Source organism: Oryza sativa, chromosome 3 (assembly GCF_034140825.1).
Source record: "Oryza sativa Japonica Group chromosome 3, ASM3414082v1".
Taxonomy (NCBI): Eukaryota; Viridiplantae; Streptophyta; class Magnoliopsida; order Poales; family Poaceae; genus Oryza; species Oryza sativa.
In genome coordinates this window covers 3,355,540-3,375,758 of record NC_089037.1, presented here as the reverse complement: position 1 = coordinate 3,375,758, position 20,219 = coordinate 3,355,540, and the positions used below count along the sequence as shown (strand labels likewise).

Here is a 20,219-nt window from a genome sequence, read left to right as displayed (position 1 = left end):
TTCGATGTACGTACCATCTCGATCGATGGCTCCATGGTCCAGGGTCCAGACTCCAGAGTGTAACTTTTACTCTCCATTTCTTTCATCTCGATGATCTCGTCCCCGCCATGCTCCATACAAAGCAAGGTGCGATAAATAATAATCTGAGTGAATTGCGGTTTAGGCCATATTTATATTCGTATCAAAATTTCACTTGGAGCATCTTGGAAGTACCTTTTTCACTTTTAAACTAGATATTTTTTAAATCAAAAATTATATTTTGGACCATGTGGTCACATATCAATGAGACTGACCCCTATGTCTACTGCTCACTCACACATAGGCCACCTGACCCAAAGTATAATATTTGCAAACAATACCTAATCTAAAGTGAAAAAAAAAACCACTTCAGAGGTGGTTTAAATGAAAACTTTGGGAATAATTTTTTTTAATAATGGATTATAATAAACCCGACCTCTATACCTTGTGAGGGTGTACACAGCCTAAAAGTCACAAACACGAGTACATAAGACTCTCCCGTTACATGGGTAAATCATAAATAAGTTTTAAAGATGGACAACAAGCAAGAGGAACTAAAAGCTATGCTTCAATCCTTCTTCTAAAGTTTCACCCAAAAGTAGAGAAGAGCTCCATCATACGCTTCTCTAAAAGCTTGCACTTCGCGATTACTTCAATGCCTTCGTCTTCCTTAAGAAGCAAAGAGCAAAGCCTTGACAACTGAGTTGCTTTGAAAATTACCTGCAAGAAAGATACGTGATTGTAGCCATTAAAGACTAAGTCATTTCTACTGAGTCACAAAGCCCAATAAATCGCCGCTATGCCCACCCAAGTTTGTCTTTTAAGTTTAAGTTCAAACCTCTTAACCAATTTCCAAACAAGTGTGAACTATTACGTGGTTGCTTGATTTCAAAAGTAAGATAGATTGTATTCCAAATGTATCTAGCCATTATGCAATCAAAGAAGAGATGTTGAATTGACTCATTAGAGTTACACAAGCTAAAAGGCAAGTTACCCTTCCATCTTCTTTTAGCAAGATTATCTTTTGTTAGAATCATCCCCTTTTCAATATACCAAAGGAAAACTTTGGGAAGAATATATAGCCCAAACTGTAATTTACTCGTAATTTTATGTGTTCATCAATCAACTAATCTATAACTCCACTTCTCCTCCTCACTTCCTCCGCCTGATCACACTACTTTCGTTGCCCACCACCTTACTCCCGCCTAACCTAGTGTACTGTGACATCCTAGTCCAAATAGGATTTGACATACATGGTCCATTAGAGCAATGTGTGCATGTTTAGTATCACCATACTAGTTTAATAAGGGTGGAACCATTTTATAAGGGCTTATCCCTCCAATCATATCACCCATGGGTTAATTCTTTTACATGAAACGATGATGTGTGTAAGTGCAGTGATATGTGTAAATGGATCCGCCGGTCATATAGGATAGGCCACGCGGTTCTAAAGGGCAAATTGTTACATATACTGATGCTCTTGCCCTCCACCATGCTGGTTCCGATGAGGCTAGCCACTCAACTCACTCCCTCCTTGTCGCCTCTCTAGCTCTCATCCTCGTTCTTCTCTCCCATATCTTCCGCCAACACGTAGTTGCCTCCACTGTCTCCAAGTTGAGCTAGTGCATTTAAGTTTCCTCCACTCCGTATCTCATCCATTTTTTCTGGTAGCTCACCAAAAGTGAAAAATGTTTCTCTTGCCGCTCCCCCCGGGCGACATTATTAACCCCACCCACAACCATGCATCATCATCCGATCCATCCATCCCCACGGTTTTAGCGTTGGTGCCTCACCGCCGACCTATCTTTGCCGCCTATTGCAGGTCTTTTACCAACTCAACTATCCTTTAATGTTTCTCTAAACCCGTAAACCTAATCCGATGAAACTTACCGAAGCTTGAAGAGTAGTGTAGCATAATTCTTTTTATTTACAGTTAAAATTTAAACCCAAAATGTCTTATATTTATTGATGAACGAGTAGCGAAGTAGCAATTAACGAGAAAATGTTAAGTGTGGAGAAACTTTTCCCCCTACTGTTTCCTTGATGAGGACATAGACGAAATCAGTAGCTGGGGAACAGCAATGACATTAGTAGTTGGGACGAAAACAAATATGGGTCCAGCCCTTGGCAGCTACAGAATGTAGCATGTAGGGCAGTAGTATTAGCTACGAATAGTAGTGACGAGAGCAGCGTCAGGTAGCATGCATCCTGTGCTTCTTGCTTCACTGGACCCCCTGTTCTCGCAATCGTTAAGCCGACCTCTTTTTGTCTCTTCTCTCCTGCTACGCTGATACATACTGCCTGCATAGTGCCACAAACTGTAGCACTTTTTTTTTATGATACTTAATTTTGACCTTCAACGACGTAACCTGCTCTTATAGCCATTGGGCGATTTAACTAACTGCAACAGGGCTAGTGTTGTATTGTACTAGTATAATCCATCAAACACGAGAGAACTATGAGTCTATGTGCTTGTCATTGGAGGTACTAACTGATCAGCACACCACAGTTCAAATATTATATGCTCTCTTATGCATCAAACACTAGTATACTTCTACTCACTCCATTTTAAAATAAATAAATCTAACGCGGGACATAACGCATAAGTATCATAGTATTAAAATGTATTATAATCTCGTATTAGTTAGATTTGTTTATTTTGAAACAAATAATGTACGTTTTTGCTTGCACGCATGCATTGCAAGCTTGCAGCTTCAACCAGGCAAGCACAGCCATCCTGGTCCTAGCCCTCCTGACTCTGATGTAACTGAAGCTAGCTAGCACACACATCGTGATGGACTTCTCCTTGGAGTATAGGTGATGCATGCATGCATGCATAGCCTGACATGTACGTATAGCTGGCTGGCTTGGCTAGCGACCGATGCAATGCTGTGCGCGCGCAGTAGTACGTCGGGCTGTACCTGTACGTGGTCAGTGCTAGTATGCACGCAATGATCATGCATGTGTATAGACACATGCATTGTGTAGTAGTCCATGCATAGGGAGCAGTGCACCGTTTGCTGCAGTGAAGTGAAAGCGCGAGATATATATCTAAACAATCTCAGCCAATATTTTGCTACTACCCTGATCAAATCATAGGTATATATATATAAACGTACGATATGTTCATCATCTATTCTGAACAAAAAATGGTTTATTGTTCATGGAGCAGAGCAGTACGTACAGGTACAGGCGCGGCTGCATGCTTCAGCACTGTACCACTCCCAAATCAAGGCCTTGAACAGTTCACTGGTGGTATAGTACTACTGGTTTACAGTACGTAGCACGTATATACACGGTGGTTATCTCTGCGTGACAGAAATCCAGAATTATTAATAGCCGCTGGTCTATATCGATCTCGATGCGGATCATGCATCGATCGATCAATCTCTCCCTCTCTTGTGAGTGGGTTTCCCAAACCGCCGGGGCCGGGGTTACCATGCCCCGGTGGTAAGCGGTAACCGTGAAAAATCATGTAAAATTTATCAAAAGTTCAAATTATTTTTTAAATTTATTTAAATTTAAGGAGGTTACCGCGGTAATTATATTACCGTACCTCACGGTAAGACTGGTAACCATGGTAACCGCGCGGTTACTGGCGGTAACGTAACCCGACACAGCAGATGGATCGAGCTTGTGGCCGGCTTGTACATGTGTGGCACAGTTCTTCGCTAGGCAGCTGCTGCGGTGGTGTGGCCCAGCTGGTACGGCAGGAGGAGGCCGGCCATGACCGGCCGGGGACGACGACGACGATGCAGCCGAAGGAGACGAAATTAGGCCGGAGGAGGGCCGGGGTCTCTCGTCAGTCGCGCGCGGTGGCGGCCAAAATAAACTCCGAGGAGGTAGCGCAAGGCGCCAAGCTAGCCCACCCGCGCGCGGCTCGACGAGGAGGGGGTAGACGGAGACGGAGACCGAGACCACGCACGCATCCGTCCACGCACCGCACGCATCTCGCTTTCGTCCGTATACGCATACGCGACGCCTCCGCCGATCGATCGGAATTGGCGCGTTGTCCCCTTCTCCAGCTTCTCTCTGTACACACCTCTAGCTCTCTCAGTGATTCTCTCTCTCGATTTCTGAATCTCTCACTGATTCAATTCTCTCACTAGTTCGATCTCTGTGTTAGGATCGACTTGCTAGGTGAGAAGACGACGAGATAGCCGGCCAAATTGATGTATGATGGTTTTTGGTGTATGGTATGAACAAAAAAAAGAGTACAGGGTTCAGATATAAAAGCAGGGACTGTATCAGGTGAGCGTGCCCCAATGGAAAATGTTTGCACGTACGAAGGTCGTCGTAGAGGAGAGCAGTAGAGAAGACCGGATCGAGAAGACTCATGGAGAGAGTGGAGTGACGTACAGTAGCTAGCTGGTGATGTGTGTGTCCATGCATGACAAGTGACGCATCAGGAGATATAGAGCCCATCCCTGTACATGTCATACTTATGCCTACGTACGTATACGGTAAGGCCGGCTACAGAGATCGAGTGGAGCAGTGTGACTACTATACAGTACGTGTAGCAGAACCAGGATTCTTCCAAGTCTAAGGCTCAACTAATGTAATTGACATAGTTTTGCCTTTAATTCTCTACTTTTTGAAGTTTTTACAGTTCTAATGTATATTTAGATTCAAGAGTAGGGGTGCAACCCTAGCTACCTTACTCCTAAACCCCACCCCTGCAATGCAGTGTACATAATTATATATACTTCAGGAATGGATTTTCATTCCTTGAGGGGATATTTCTTCGTCATTCATATCAGTTAAATAGTTATAAAAAAATTGACAACATAGATTAATATGAATCCACAAACATACAAGACCAAATTCGACATCTATAAGTTACAACAAAAAGAACAAATTAAACCGAAAATAATTATCGTACTTTCGCATCTATATTTGTTATCTTTGTTACAACTGGCAGAAGTTGAATTTTAACTTGCGTGTTTGTGTACTGATATATTTCATATTAATTTATCTTACCAAAAACAGGAGGATATCCCCTTGAGGGATGAAATCACTTTCCATATACTCCACCTTGGTAGGGAAGATGACTTTTCATCTCTCCAGAAGACAATCCTAGCTAGTTCTTACATATGAACTTAATAATTATCATTTTTTTAAAAGAAAAGGTAAGATAATAATATGGGTTATATCATATCACACTAAAACATGCAGGTTTAAATTCAACCTCTATAAATTGATCCGTTACAAACTTTGTAAATGTTAAATTTAAACTTTAATGTTTGTAGAGTGATTTGTCTCACCCTACTAATCTATCTTATAAATTATTTTTTGTAAAATAAAATAGATGACTATTTAAGTGATTCGTAAGAAAGGAGAAGATGATAACACTTTCCCCTTAGCAGGCAGAGATAGGTGAGGGAGTTGAACACTGTGGCTAGCTGTGTGTATAATCTCTGTATATCGATCTGACGAAGCGATCCATGCACTGTGGGTATACGTACGTGTGTCTTGTCGATCAGCTCGGCATGCAAGAAATGAGGTACGTGGTATACTATGCACAACGCATCCATGCAGTTAGAACCAATCGATCGATCGATGCAGACTGGAAGACCACACATATGTAGCACAATTGATGAGAGACTGCTAGAAATGTGGTTGTGTGCACTTGGGGAATTTTTTGGTTCGCGCTAGCTCTTCTCTGTTCGCATGTGTATCGATCGATCGGAAAAGACAGTACACTGGGCGCGGAGGCATGCAAGAGCAAGAGAGAGAGAGAGAGAGAGAGGTGGGCGAATAAAATCAAAAGGGGTTCAGTGTTGGAATTGGGTAGTACGTAATGCAGACATCATCACGGCCTGCAGCCCTGGACCAAAATTATAAAAACAAAAAAAACGACTGCACTCTTTCAGCCGTATCTGCATTGCATGGGGCGCATCAGACAAGCAACATCCTATGCAAAACTTTGTCACAACCCACCTGCACTGCACATACACGTACACACACACCCCTCCTCCTCCTCCTCCTCCTCTCCCATGCATCGACTACATATGATCTCTGTGCATCTGCTCGCTGCTGCTGGTCACCAGCGCCATCGCTGGTCACCAGCCGGCCGCTGCTGCTCGCTAGCTAGCAACAGATGTGAGCTCGCGAGCTGTGGAATATTTGCAATGCATGCGACTCCGGCCATGGCTACCTATGCCATGTTGCCATGCATGCGAGCGAGAGGCCATCAGCAGCAGCAGCAGCAGCAGCTGAGGTAGCTGAGCCTGTGTGCACAGCGCAGCATGCACCGTCCGTCCCGTCCGTCCTCGATCCGGCCTGTGGACGACTACACCGAGGAGATGTTGGCTGCTGCCTGCTGCGTCTCCTGCCACCTCCCGGCGATGTCGGCGGCAGCTCGCAGCGCGTCTGCTCCAGCGCCGAGCAGGCCCCGCCCGGAGAATCCCACGCAGTAGAGCCCGTTTGGACCCCTCCACCTCCACTCACTGCTGCTGCCGCTGCTCCTCAGCTTGCCCTCCTCCGTGAACAACTCACCGTCCTCCTGATGATACATATCACAAGCACAGTACTGGTATCGATCAGCAACATTGCCTTAACTGCATTCATTCTACAGTCTAGCTATACAGAGAGATATATATATGTATGTGTAAACCTGGAGCCAGGAGGGGACATTGCTTCTGTAGCCGGTGGCGAAGATGACGGCATCGAACGCCATCTCGTTGCCGTCCACGAACCTCGCCCCGTTGCCGCTGAATGACTCCACCTCCGGTACTATCTGCATGCATATGCGTTTGTTACAGCACAAGAGGCATCAGAGGTGCACATGCACAACATACACATTATACGGACATATGTGAGAGATAGCCCGGCCGGGCCGGCCTCAAGTCAAACGGAATGTACACCACTCTGCAGTAGTACTACTACTACCTCGACCCATTTCAAAAAGAACGATCGTTGTCCAGATGCATAGCCAGAATTATCGTACATTCTTTCTTTCTGAGACGGACACAATTAATACTACTCAACTTGTTGCTACTACTTGCAATAGAGTTCAGTGCAAAGCTATAAGTCTAGCTATTATTTCATTTCATTATGTAAAATAAAGAAGATGATCCTATAATACAATGCTTCCTCTTTGTTTTTCTCCGGTGTCTATTTTGTTTCCATGCTTAATAATGCCTCCCTTCGATCGTCAACTACATGAAAGCTACGTATATGGTATCTCCCTAAAGTACAAATGCAAGTCCTGCTCCTGCATCAGGATTCCAGGAAGAGGGTAAAATCCAAGGAACCATCAGGCCAAGGAGCAGATAAAACTGTAATTTTTCCCAGTTACTACTCGCAAACAAGCTAGGGAGAATGTTGTGGAAACCTCAAAAGTGAAAGTAGGATTTGGCATGGTATGCGAAAGAAGCCTTTTAACTCCATTGACGCTTACTTCCATCCAACTTTCCGGAGAGAGAGATAGATAAGAGAGAGAGACAGGTGACCACATATTCATATACCTTGATGTTTCCCGATTTGATCAAGGACCATGCTCCCACGTCGAGAACAGGGCTCTTGCCGGTGATGTTCTTGATCTCCAATGGGCCCAGTTTGGGCCTCTTGAGACCATACTTCTCGGTGTCTCCCAGCACCATCCTTGCAACGAGGAGTAGAAACCTATCCACCATCTTGATGGGCAGCCATCTCAACAGCTTCATTGCTATACCAAATGTCGAGGCCCCAAACATCTCTCTCGGTAGAACATGCACCTGTTCCATTGTTGCAGCAAACATATATGAATAATATGTCAATGAATAGAATATTGATACTTTTTTTTTTAAAAAAAGTAATATTTGTACTAGAGAACTGGGGAAAAAAATGCTTGTTTTACTTGACCAAAGTATTTACATTGTTACATAAAAGAGAAAAATGCGAAGCGGGCGGATACATCATATATGCATCTCGGATGTAGAAGCTAGATTAACTGATATATCCATTATCGAAAAAAGGAGCAATTTAAAATGCCAAGTGGAAAATGCACGCTGTTAGTTGGATCATTTATAAGATCAATAATATATATATCAGCTAGTTTGGAGAAGAGAGAGATATATATGATGCAAGTGAGCATGAAGAGTGGTAGAGTAGCAAGTAGTCGTTAGTACTTACACCACTCCTGACCGACATGAACGGCATGGCGCCATGCTCGCAGAGGTCCAGGCACATCTCCATCCCAGAGTTGCCGCAGCCGACGACCAGCACCCTCATGCCCCTGAACCTCTCCCCGCTCCGGTACTCGCTCGAGTGCAGCGCCTCGCCGGCGAACCTCTCCCTCCCCTTCACCTTGGGCACCACCACCTCCGCGTTCTCCCCGCTCGCCACCACCAGCCACGGCGACGCGTACTCGGTGATCACAGACGTCGCCGACGACGACGTTGTCGTCGTCGTCACGCGCCACAGGGAGGCCGGGTGGTCGTACCAGGCGCGGGTGACGGTGCGGCGGAGGAGCGGGGCGATGGCGAAGCGGGCGGCGTAGGAGTGGAGGTAGCGGAGGAAGTCGTGCTTGGTGGGGTAGGTGGGGAAGTCCGGCGGGAAGGCGACGTGGGGGAGCTCGCAGAACACCTTGGGGAGGTGGAGGCGGAGGCGGTCGTACGTGCGGTTCGTCCACAGGTCGGCCACGCCACCGGACCGCTCCACCACGGTGAACGGCGCTCCGTGCTGCCGGAGCGTCGCCGCCACGGCCAGCCCCGACGGCCCGGCGCCGACGATGATGGGCCCATCCAGCACAATGCAAGGGCTCGCATTGTCACCACCACCACCACCTGCATTCTGCTTCTGCTGCCCCTGCATGATCGGTCGATCGATCGATGGCCCAAGAACCGATGAGCTAAGCTCGATCGATCACTCTGGCCTCTTGGAAACAAACACTACTCTTGGAAACGAAGAGCTAGCAGCTAGCTAGCGAGCTCGTGGCACTGCAATGGAATGGACACATCTCCTATGGAGCTAGCACCAGCTAGAGCTAGGAATTATATGCATATGTGTGTGTATGTATCTTCCTACTCTGCTATATAGCTCTGCCTCTCTATGTGGATTCTGGGAAGAAGCTAGTTGAAGAGCTAGGTAGCCACAACCTAAGCTGCTAAGGACATCATCATCTTTTTGCCTCTCCTCTTGCATGCACTACAGTGCCAGTGTAGTAAGCATGGAGGAGGAGAAAGGTGTGATCAGAACCTATTTGGCCACCTCAATGAGCTCAGGGTGAGGGTCCCTCTCTAGTCTCTCCCCTATATATAAGGGGAAGTGAATGACTGAATGTACAAGGGGGACACCTTACATTGTACAGGGCTATTTTTATGAGTTCTGTCACTACTGTTGGAATGATTGCCACCAATCTTTTCAGGACAATGAAGAAAAAAAGGGAAATAGTGTATATACTTCTAATATTATCTTTTTTTTATTTGGGTTTTTCTAGAAGTAAACTTTGCATGCATCTTAGGCATTCCTAGAACCCAGAGATCAAATCGTATGAGATCTTGTCATGCAATGCACTTTGACAAAACCAACCATGTATGTGCCATTGCCAGCCAATGCATGAACATAGTTTCCAGTGTTAGATATGCATATCTTAAGGTGAAGCCTCCATAGTGGTCCTTGGTTTGCGACTTTCATGAGTACATTCAACCAATCACTTCTCTGTTTTCTGGAAGGAGGGGCGAATCAGCTAGCTAGTCTATCAATGGTATATACTGATAATGCTTCCATACCCATTAATTCTACAGAACATGTTACGATGTTAATCATAATTTTTTTTTTCTATTTGGGCAACAATAGCATGGATCTAAGTATGCATCTCTACGAACACTGTTTTGTAATGACTAATGAAGAGAGCAAGAGACATACCATGTAAGCATATAATTTGCAAGCAGGCAGTGCTGATGTTAAGGACATTCTGCTCTTTGACAGAGCAGTCCTGGTCAACCCCTTCTGCTACAAAATAAGATCCAGAAGATTTTTAGAGCCTAGTTTATTAGTCTACTCAGCTAGTTACCTAGGACCTAATTGCTAAATAATTTCACTTAGACTAATGAACTGTTACAGTGGAAGCAGGGAGGAAGGATACATACCTAAAGCCAGCCTCATTGTTTTGCGTACTGAGCTGAATAATTGAAATGGTTTACTTCGAACCATTTTTTAGAGGAGTTTACTGAGTCCTCCCTCTTATAATATCTCACCAGATAAGCAGGCAGTAAAAGATGAGATACTGAAATTTTGATGCGCGTGAGTAGAAGTTACATACTCTTCAGATTCCTTGCCTGGATATCCCCATTGTCTCCACTAACTATGACAGCAACCAAATAAAAAGAATCTGAAACACCTCAAAGTTGATATGGTGAAGAACTCTACGATGTTGACAGATAGGGTGATGGACACAAAGCAGCTACTTAAAGATCCCATCAGCACATGGATGATCAGTTGATCACATTAACCACATTCCATGACGTGCAAGCATTCAATGTCAGAAGGTGCTCCTGATCCATTTGATTGAAATTTTAGCTGCCCTGTTTGTAGGTTGTGCACCGTGTTGGCATAACTGATTATTGATTAAAAGAAAAATAAATATAACAAAAGAATTTCTTTAGGATGCTAAAGCAAACATTTCATTCGAATCGAAGAATTTGCCGTGTCAGGAACATGGAGATCCCGTCGATTTTAACTTTGACTGTAGGCGGCAGTGGCACATCAATGCCCACAAAGCAGACATAATGCTACCAATTTCAGAAAAATTGTGGAGAACAGCGGACAGCATTACTGGATTTACCTTTTCACAGCATAGAGCGCCTATGGTTCAGTAATCTGTAGTAGCACCACTGGCAATGTGCATCTCCCTAAAAGTTAGATCGAGTTGCTGAGAAAAGTTAACTTCTTGCTTAAAACATCGTGTTAAAAAATCAGAATCAGTGACCTCTACCTCAAAATGTTACGAGAACAGAGCTTCCTCGGGAAATGACACCTGTGCGTCCCAGAGGCATTTCACCGAACACATCGCGTGCAAGCAGGGGCGGCTTTGCACTTCGAGGCTTCCCCTTCGCCCACACCTGCAAAATCAAGCATGCAAGGGCAAATGGATCCAATCATAACAAACAAGATGGTAAGATTCAACGAATTTAACTCTCAGGAATTTCCCCTCGATCGCTGCGCGGGCACCGCCGAGGCGCCGAGAAACTGGAAGAACCGCACGTTGCGAATAAAATACGCTTTCCAACAGAGAAGACGGGTACGTTAGTAACCGCTGTGACGCTGTCAGTTAGCGGCATGTGGATGGAACACGCTTTCGATCTCGGAAGGCGGAAAGTTGGAACCAGATTCGCACCAAGGCTGCTTACGCCAATATATGTATATAAAATAATAACCAATGAATCGATTCTCAATAGTGCAGAATCTGCAGATTGCAGAATAATCTTGTCCGGTGAGTAGAAATATGCACTATGTAATCACCTAGGATTACATCTTCTTTTCGGGGAGATCTAAGGATTAATTAGTATGCTTGATATATAAGTTGCTTATACTCCCTCAGGTTCTCAAATATAAATATTTCTAAGATTTATTACAATATAAGCATTTCTGGAACATTGATTCCAGTGCACAACAATCTAAACATCTTTTCAGTCAATCAAGTACATAAGACCGAAATCTAAACAATTTAAAATTTGAGATTTAACCAATGAGATGACCGAGAGATATTGCTTCTTTATACTTTTATGTTTTACTAAGCTATAAAAAAAACCCGTGCATTGCAACGGGTAAAGACTATTTTAATCCTATTATTGTTATACGGTTTAGTTAAGATGAAATTCACTATGAGAATTTGTTTGGATATATATTTGTCTAGAAAATCATGAGCTACAATTAGAAGTCCAATCATCTTAAGTTAGTATGTGAGTTTTTTTAAATAAATTTCTTATGCAACTCCTTCTGTATTTCTAAAAACGAACGAACTTATAACCCGACTCAAATACGAATATGTATTTTTAAAAGTGAACAAACTTAAAAACCAATTTATACACGAATGACGTACCAAACTACAGGCAAAAATATCTTCAATTTTAAAATTGTAGAAATAAGTTATAGATACTTATATTAGGAATGGAGGTGTACGTACTATGATACTAATCGATCGTGACTAGACGGTGCAACTGTATATGGTCTCTTGCATGATTAATCATTGGTGATGCTGATAGATAATTAGATATCTATATCTTCTTCATGCAACTCGTTGGCCTCTTGTAGTGTAGTGCTTTTTGTGCGCTTTATCCATCCATGGATAACTTGGATGATGATGAGTATAGAAAGTTCAACCGAGTAGAGTGCTCTAATCATTTGTCACCACTGTATATAACCTACATGTGTCGCCGTGTGCTCAGAAGTGGCTCAATGGTTCCCAGGAATTTCGCATGAATTTTGCTTAAAAAAACACTTTAGGGTTTGCATATATCCAGATTTAAGCCTTGAAGTGAGTTTTTCTTTTGGGACGGAGGTAGCTAGTACATGAAAAAAATGTACTTAAAATTTTACATTAAAAATTTTGGTATATCTCCATATACCTAATGCCAGGAGGTACTAAATTTTATATTAGAAAATATTTTACTTCCTGGTACCTGTAACGCTCCGCTTTTCGTGAGTCGTTAAAAACTAACTCGGCAAAATCCTAATTGCGAAAATTTTCGTTCTTTGTGTGAGAGTCTAAGTTATGCCATGGATCTCAATTCGATCCCGTTGTTCCCTCTCATCGAAATCAAAAATCCTCCACCTCAAGATTTCCTATCCAAAATTCAAGTCTCCGAAATCAAATTCCGAAAGTCAATCCCTTCCTTTGAATCCTTGCCGAATATTCGCTCCGACTACAAAAAAAATATCCAAGTTTCCGTTTTGAATCTCTTCCTTGACTTCTCCTCGAGTCTCCCTTGATTCCTCCCTAAACCATCGAGTTCGAATGTCAAATTTGAATTCGAATCCAAAACCCCAATTCGAATCCACTCCAAATCAGTCTTCTCTACAAAAGTCTATTTTACCTCCCTCGGGTGTTGTGGGCCGTTTCCCCCCTTAGCCACCTCCCTCCCTCAGCCGTTTCTCCTCCCTCAGCCTCGCACGTGAGTTGCACGTGCCGAGCCGAGCCGAGAGAGAGCTCTCTCGCTCTCGCTGTTTCTCCCTCTCTCTCTCGTTTTCTCTCTCTCGCGCCGACGCCGCTTCCCGCCGTCGCCGCCCAAAACCCGCCACCGCCTTCGCTCTTTCCCGCGCTCGCGCGTGGCCGACCGGCCGGTCGTGCCGCCGTCAGCCCTGCCGCGCCTGCGCCGCGCAGCCGCCCGGTTGCCGCCGCGTCAAGCCCTGGCGTCGCCTGCGTCGTGCGCTGCCGCTCTGCCGCTCCACGCCGCTAGCTTCCAAAGCCGAGAGAGGCAGCCCCTCTCTCACTCCCTCTCCCTCCTTCAACTTTTCCCGAAACAGCAAGGAGCAGAGCTCCCTTTCTCCCCCTCCTTTTTCCTTTTGCCCTACCACCATCGGCGTCACCGCCTGCCACCGCCTGGACCACGGGCGCGACCGCCAGCTCCTCCCCTTGACCGCGCGTAGACGCCGCCCCAAGGACCGCCGCCACCCGGCATGGCCCCGCCGCCATTGCCGCCCACCCCCGGAGGCCGCCTCTCATCGCCGGACCTTCACGGCGCCGCTCAGACCCATCCGACCCCGGAAATGAGCTCCTTGAACACCGAAGATGCTCCCGCCGCCTTTAATTGAGTCTTCGTCGCCCCTCGGTGATTTCCCCTTTCTCTCGCCGCCGGACGCCGCTGTCGAATTCCACCGCCGTCGAACTCCCTCCGGCGAATCCGAGCCGTTGGCTCGCTCCTTCTCGACGCCCTCGTTACTCCGGTGTGCCCCCCCGAAGACCAAATCCGTCGCGCTTGCTCCGGTGAACACGGCCGCCGTCCGCCATCCATCTCAGCCTCCCCTTCTTCCTCCTCCCGCCGGCCTGCGTGGCTGCCACGTAGGCGCCACGTCGGCGCCACCTCGGCTTTGACCGAGCAGAGCCGGTCAGCCGCCTCCTCCCCCCCCCCCGCGCGCGGTCCACGGTGCGCCAACCGGCTGCGCGTGGGCCCGCCGCATCCCTGGTCCATCCGGTGCACGCGCGTGAACCGCGCTCACCCGAAACCCTAGCGCCGCCCTCATGCGCCGCTCCCACAGTGAGCCGCGCCACCGACAAGCGGGCCCCACTCGGGACCCCGCAAGGTAGACTTGGCCCACCGGCCCTCTCTCTCTCCCTCACTCTCCCCGCGCCCCCTTGGGCCGCCTCTCCGGGCCGGCCGGCCCATTAGTTCGGCCGAGCCGTGCCTTCCCTCTTGGGCCGCACCCAAGCCACCCGAGGAAGTCTAAATCATATCCCTCCTTCAATTTCTTTGCAGAAAGGGTTTAATAAATTATTAAATCCTTTTTCTTTAGACAGAAATTCCTTAATCCTTAGAAAATCCATATCTTCTCAACCGCTCATCCGATTGACTCCGTTCAACTTCCAATAATTCCGTAAAATTGAGATCTATCTAATGGTACTATTATCTAGTCTAAATAGGATCTTTATTTTGGGTCTTGTGTAGGTTTTTAATTGTTTGCGTATAGTTGTGGTTATCGGATTTTCGTCGATCGCGGGTTTTCTCGAAGATTCGTGAAGCTTCGTGAAGACCTTGAGCAAGGCAAGTCACCCTTTGATCAATTGCTCCTATAATTGAAAAGTCATTATTATTTTGTTTGCAACTTGCATTATTAGAATCACACACTTAACTTGCTTGGCCTCGGTTTGCGTGCCAAACCGACGGACCTACCCAGTAGTCGCACTAATTTCCGTAGGTCGTACTACCCTGATTCCTTGTCGCTCCACCCTTGTGGTACCTCGGTATTCGTGCTCTCTGAGCGCGTATACCAAATATCCCACATACACCGTTGTTTGTCGAAAACTTGGGAAATGGGTTTGTGAAGCCTTCAAAACCCGACATGTGGTGTAGGTGTGTTTGAAAATAAAATGAATTATGAAAACTCGCGATGCGGGGGTTGTGCCTATGTGGCACTGTCCCGTATTCGCATATAAGGACCGATTCCTGTGGAAAACTCATCGAACATAATCAAAATGCAACCACAAGGTGGAATGAGACACCCTGGCTAAGTAACTAGTCGGTTCAGGGAAACCTCGCATGCCAATAGTTGGGAACGCCGGGGCGGGGTCGGTTGGAGCCAAACCGGGTTCCTGGTAATGCAAGAATGAGAAGCTTGCTGAATTACCGATCGAGGTGGTTGGAGTTTGATTTGTGAACGCCTAAAATGGCCTATGTTTATGTGAGGATTTGATCCTTCTATGTGGCATGAGGTATCCCTGGGTCGGCTTGGGAAAGGCTTTGTCGCGAACCTCTGACACCGGCCAGTGTCTGGAGTAAGTTCGTGTCTTGTGGGTAAAGTGTACCCCTCTGCAGAGGTTAACTAACTGTTCGAACAGCCGTGCCCACGGTCATGGGCGGATGTGAGGTGGTTCCCGTTGCGTAGATTTGTTTGCCTGTGCTTTGTGAAAAGTTGTTGTGGTATGGGAATCGTAACCAGAATCAGCCTATGTGGCAGATGGATGACCTGAGTGGTCAGAAACGAATCTGTGTGATTCGGGATGTCTGTGGGCATCATAGACTAGGCTTCCCGAGTGGAAGCGGATTGTTGTGCTGCTGGGCAGCTGGACTCTGGGAGTCCGAGAAAATGAAAAAGGCTCTGGGAGCCGATTAATCAAGTGGAATGGCTCTAGGAGCCGAGAAGTAATGATCTGACCCGGGATGTCGGTACATTTCCAATTGAGCTGTTGAAAAGCATCTCTTAAGTCGATTTGAGACGCAAGTTTCTCTTTTCGACCCAAACTTAAAAAGAAATAAATCACTTAGTGATTTCAAAATGATTTCAAACAAAAGATTTGCAAAACAACCTTGCCTCTCTTCCAAGCTTGCATTAAACACCTAAATTCCCGTGACTTGCTGAGTACGAAAGTACTCACCCTTGCTCTATATAAATATATATATATAGTTCCTCCGCCCTGAAGAGAAGATAAAGTGAAGTGAAGATTAGGGTTTCGTCCTGGTTCCCAGCCGTCGCCTGTGGTGTTGGGTGTTAGACCGTTGGTTCCGCTGCTGCTGCTGCTGCTGTTGGTGTTTCCTCATCCGCGTCGTCGGTTGTATTCTCGGGCTGTCTGAGCTGCAACCTAAGTTAAGGTAAATAAGTCCTCTATTTATTTTAAGGATTGCTATGATTCATATTTGTCACCGTGGGTACCAGCACTATGTCCTGGGACTGGTACCGAGATCGCGGTTTCGTAGGAAGCGGTTCGCGCCATTTTCCCTACGACACGCTCCTGTCAGGTGCCGTTGTACGGCGGTATCAGATTGGGGTGTGACAGTACCTGATTAAGAATGATAAAATTACCCTTTAACATAAGTAAATCGCAAGAAGAAATCTGAGAAGAAAACCAAAATAATTAAAAGTAGTATATGTGTATTACACAGACCATATACAGAGGAACATATCACGGATAAAAAAAAACATTTCGTTAATCTGGATATCAACACTGCACGGACCTAAAATTAAGTTGCTACTCCCTCTTTTTCACGAATGTAAGACTTTCTATCAATGCCCAGACACATAACATTTATATAAATGTGGGTAATGCTAGAAAGTCTTATATCGTGAAACGGAGAAAATACTAACTTCTATTGTGAAATATTTGTGACCATTCAGGGGTTGTGATTCTTTTCATCCTCTTGTTGCCTGCCAGAATTGACAGGCAATTTCTTGCAAGCCAGAGGATGCGCGCATGCATCTATTCAGTGGTCGTCGGCGCCATGCTATAGACATCAGTCCCCTTCATTTCCTGGTTATAGTATAGTTACATGCACTGTATCGTTTCTTGCAACTGAAAGTTTGTTTATATAGTTTAAAAGGTTTATCAGTGGCATGCGTCAGTGCTCAAAATTAGAGGAGCTAATCTTGCTTTTGGATGACAATGAGCGTCCACATATATCTGCAGTGCAGAAAAGTTGCATCTGGTGAGTACAGTAGAAAAGAGAGGAAATGAGCCTCATATAATTAGCTTTGAGTAAGCAACAGTGACAGGAGATAATCAGACGATTAGTACGCACCAAAGAGAGGTTATATATATCCCTAGCAATAAGAGGTCGAGTAAATATGGGAATCTAATTCATCGCATTTAATTTGCTCAGATGTGAGATCATCCTTCAGGCATGGATGGCACGCGTAAGATGCCTCTAAGGACGAAAATTCTTCAGATCACGCAGCATCTGAAATAACTGTTGTACTGTCAAATTAGTATATATGCCGAAGCAACTAATTAAGCCACCACAGTTAATGAATATCAAGGATGGCGATATGTTGATTCATAGTAGTGGTCCATGCATATTGCAAGATTTTAAAACGTTTTCAACGGGATCAGAGCAAGACTCAGATGAAATTATGCTTTTCCCTGATCTTGAACTGTAACTTAATACTTCTTCCTGATCACGAATTATTAGAACGTATGCAATCAAGCTTTAACAACTTCATCGTTAAGATAAAGAGAAAAAAAATATACAAGAGATACTATAAGATTTGCCATATGAAAATAGCATCAGAAGATTAATTTGGATTGGACAAATAGTAACTGCAAAATACTAGTATTAATCATTTTTTTTCATATATGTACATCTTCATGCATGTATGATGTAAGGGAAAGTAGGAAAGACAAGGGATAGAGGATATATATATGATATAGATTTTTTTTTTTTTTGAAAAAGAGGATGCATGGGGGAACTTCAATTCACCACTCCATGCATGTCAGATATATTCCGATGAGTGAATGGATATCATAGAACATCTAAATGTATGTCGCAAGCGTGTATGGCACACATGCATATACATATAAAACATTAGGTTGTGTAGTTGTGTTTAAGAGGGACACGGGGCAATATGAGATGATAGTCTGATGCGTTACCTGATAATATAATAGCTTATATATAAATATATGTTCATTCGTCAGATGGATCCTACTGCTTAATTATTCAGACTTCAATTTCTGCATACTAATAAGTGATATAAAACATGTAAGATGCATGAATAATGTCATATCCAGTGCATATACAGATCAAATTGCACATTCAAAGTTACAAATCCAATATCAATATATGCAGATCTAAAAGACATATATTTGCACTCGATCTGCAGAAACAAAAACAAACTACCAAGATCGCAATCTAAGAACATGTACACGACTTCATCTCCTCCAGAAAGCCCTAGATCTTGATTTGCTATCTCAAGGAGCAAATTAAAAAAAGCTGAAGCTGAACTTACATGGACTGTTGAACTCCTGATTTGGCCTAATCGATCGTCCTTGTATAAGATCAGGCTAAGATCGAGAAGCCAAGCTACCTGCTCCTAGGGTTTCATCATCAATCAATCAAGCTGGTGTGCTGCCATGAGAAGATGAAGCTGCCGGATGATCTGATCGCTGGTTTGAGATGCTTTCAGATCATGCTGGCAGCTTCACCTGCTTATGGCGCACAAACAAAGCGAATTAACAGCCCATCTCATCTACCTCCATAATCGCCATGCCTAGTAGCTAGCTAGAGAGATATGGGAGAAGAAACCTTATCAAAGAGAGAGATTAGGGGGATGGGCAAAATAAGGCGTGCGTTGGTGGAGTGGGAGAAGGTGATTAGGGCTTTTTATGGAGAGACCTTTTTGGTGGAGAGGCTAATGTTTTTTTTTTTTTGTGTATAGTACTCCCTCCGTTTTATATTATGAGTGGTTTTATTTAAAAATTTAGCAACATCTAAAATACCAAAGTAGTTTTATAAAATCTAATATTGAATATATTTGATAATATGCTTGTTTTATGTTGAAAGTACTAATATTATTTTTTCTAAATTTTAGTCAAATTTATCATGAAAAAGGTTAAACGACTTATAATATAAAATGGATGTAATAGTAGAAAAGGTAGATGATCGATATATGCGCAAGAATAATTCAAAGGAGTGTGGGAGGTGGTCCATATATGGAGAATGGAAGGAAAGTAGAATATATGGCATGCTCGCCCACTATGTGATGCATGCCAAGGTTTTGTGATTAGCTTATGGTGGGGCTTTCTAAAAGCTGCACACCCAATGGTCCTTTCATGCATCTCCACGCCTAATTTGTGTCGTTTGTGTTACGTGTCGCTCTTCTGGCCTATGCAAATGATGTAAGATAAGTATAAGATACTCTTTTCATTCTAAGATATAAAGATTTGTAACATTTAATAAAACTTGTAAAATATAAGATTTTCTAGAGCACTATTTTCCCCCACCAACTAACCTTTATTTAATTTGTAAATAATCGTAACCCCCTCGGGCCCTTCTAACCCCATTTAATATTATTTAAGAAACACAATATAAACACATGCGCTCATAACGCACGCGTACTCAACCCTATGTGTTGTGAAATAAATCTGTAGGAGATAAGTTTCTCATGGGTCAATCTAAACCGGAGTAGAGATAAGATTTATTTCATCTTAAGACTCATATATACAAGAGCAGGTGAGACATCTCAAGTTGGTTTATACTCCATATCATATCTATAATAAAGAAAAAGCCCCACATCTCTGTTCATTGTCTACTTCTGCAATGTTCTTGAGGGCAAAGAGAAAAGTGCAGTGTTCTACATCTTCTCATGCTTCAATGCCTTGGGATGGACATGGAGCAGGTTTGGTGCTCCGCTAATAGTTGAGCTGGTTTACTACACTATGAACACACATGCACACCCCTACCCGTATGAGCACCTATAGAAGACTGGGGCGGCATATCTTGAAAATGACGAAGTCACCACGGACGTCTCGTTGTCAACGGGTACATCACCTACCACTAAAAGAATAATTAGCCGTAAATACGAACACTTATGTCAAATTTAGGATTTGAAACAGGGTGGATAGGTTCCACCACAAGGAACCTAATTACGGGTATCAGTCTTTTCACCTCATCTTTTATTCTCTAGCAGACAAAACTACAAGTCAGTATTTTAGGAGATGTTAAAGGCCTCATTTTTTATTTACGATTATGTTTATCGGTCAAAATTTGAATACCTTAAATTAAGAGTTGATTTTAGAGTTTTTTCATCAAAGTTTATTTTTCAGCCTTTGCTTTTAGATCGTTAAGAACACG

General features: G+C 44.2%; 1 protein-coding gene and 1 long non-coding RNA gene across 5 annotated transcripts; both read right to left on the bottom strand.

Annotated features, from left to right (window-relative positions):
• Positions 1-5,856: 5,856 nt before the first annotated feature.
• Positions 5,857-11,221, bottom strand: LOC4331709 (indole-3-pyruvate monooxygenase YUCCA8). 4 transcript variants are annotated; one of them, XM_015775539.3, is made up of 8 exons: positions 10,937-11,221; positions 10,787-10,853; positions 10,092-10,558; positions 9,868-9,951; positions 8,134-8,808; positions 7,488-7,736; positions 6,635-6,757; positions 5,857-6,523 (listed from the first exon to the last, which is right to left on the bottom strand). In XM_015775539.3, the coding sequence occupies exons 4-8, from the start codon at positions 9,913-9,915 to the stop codon at positions 6,311-6,313; spliced, it is 1,308 nt and encodes a 435-aa protein (XP_015631025.1). In that variant the 5' UTR covers positions 9,916-9,951; positions 10,092-10,558; positions 10,787-10,853; positions 10,937-11,221; the 3' UTR covers positions 5,857-6,310. The 4 variants fall into 4 exon arrangements, with proteins under 4 accessions (XP_015631025.1, XP_015631024.1, XP_015631023.1 ...); XM_015775538.3 differs by having other exon boundaries at positions 9,868-9,954; positions 10,092-10,526; XM_015775537.3 differs by having other exon boundaries at positions 10,092-10,526.
• Positions 11,222-15,937: 4,716 nt separating this feature from the next.
• Positions 15,938-18,741, bottom strand: LOC107280444 (uncharacterized). Its single transcript, XR_010740462.1, has 3 exons — positions 18,376-18,741; positions 16,309-18,107; positions 15,938-16,237 (listed from the first exon to the last, which is right to left on the bottom strand). It is a non-coding gene; the product is annotated as an uncharacterized lncRNA (long non-coding RNA).
• Between the last annotated feature and the right edge of the window lie 1,478 nt (positions 18,742-20,219).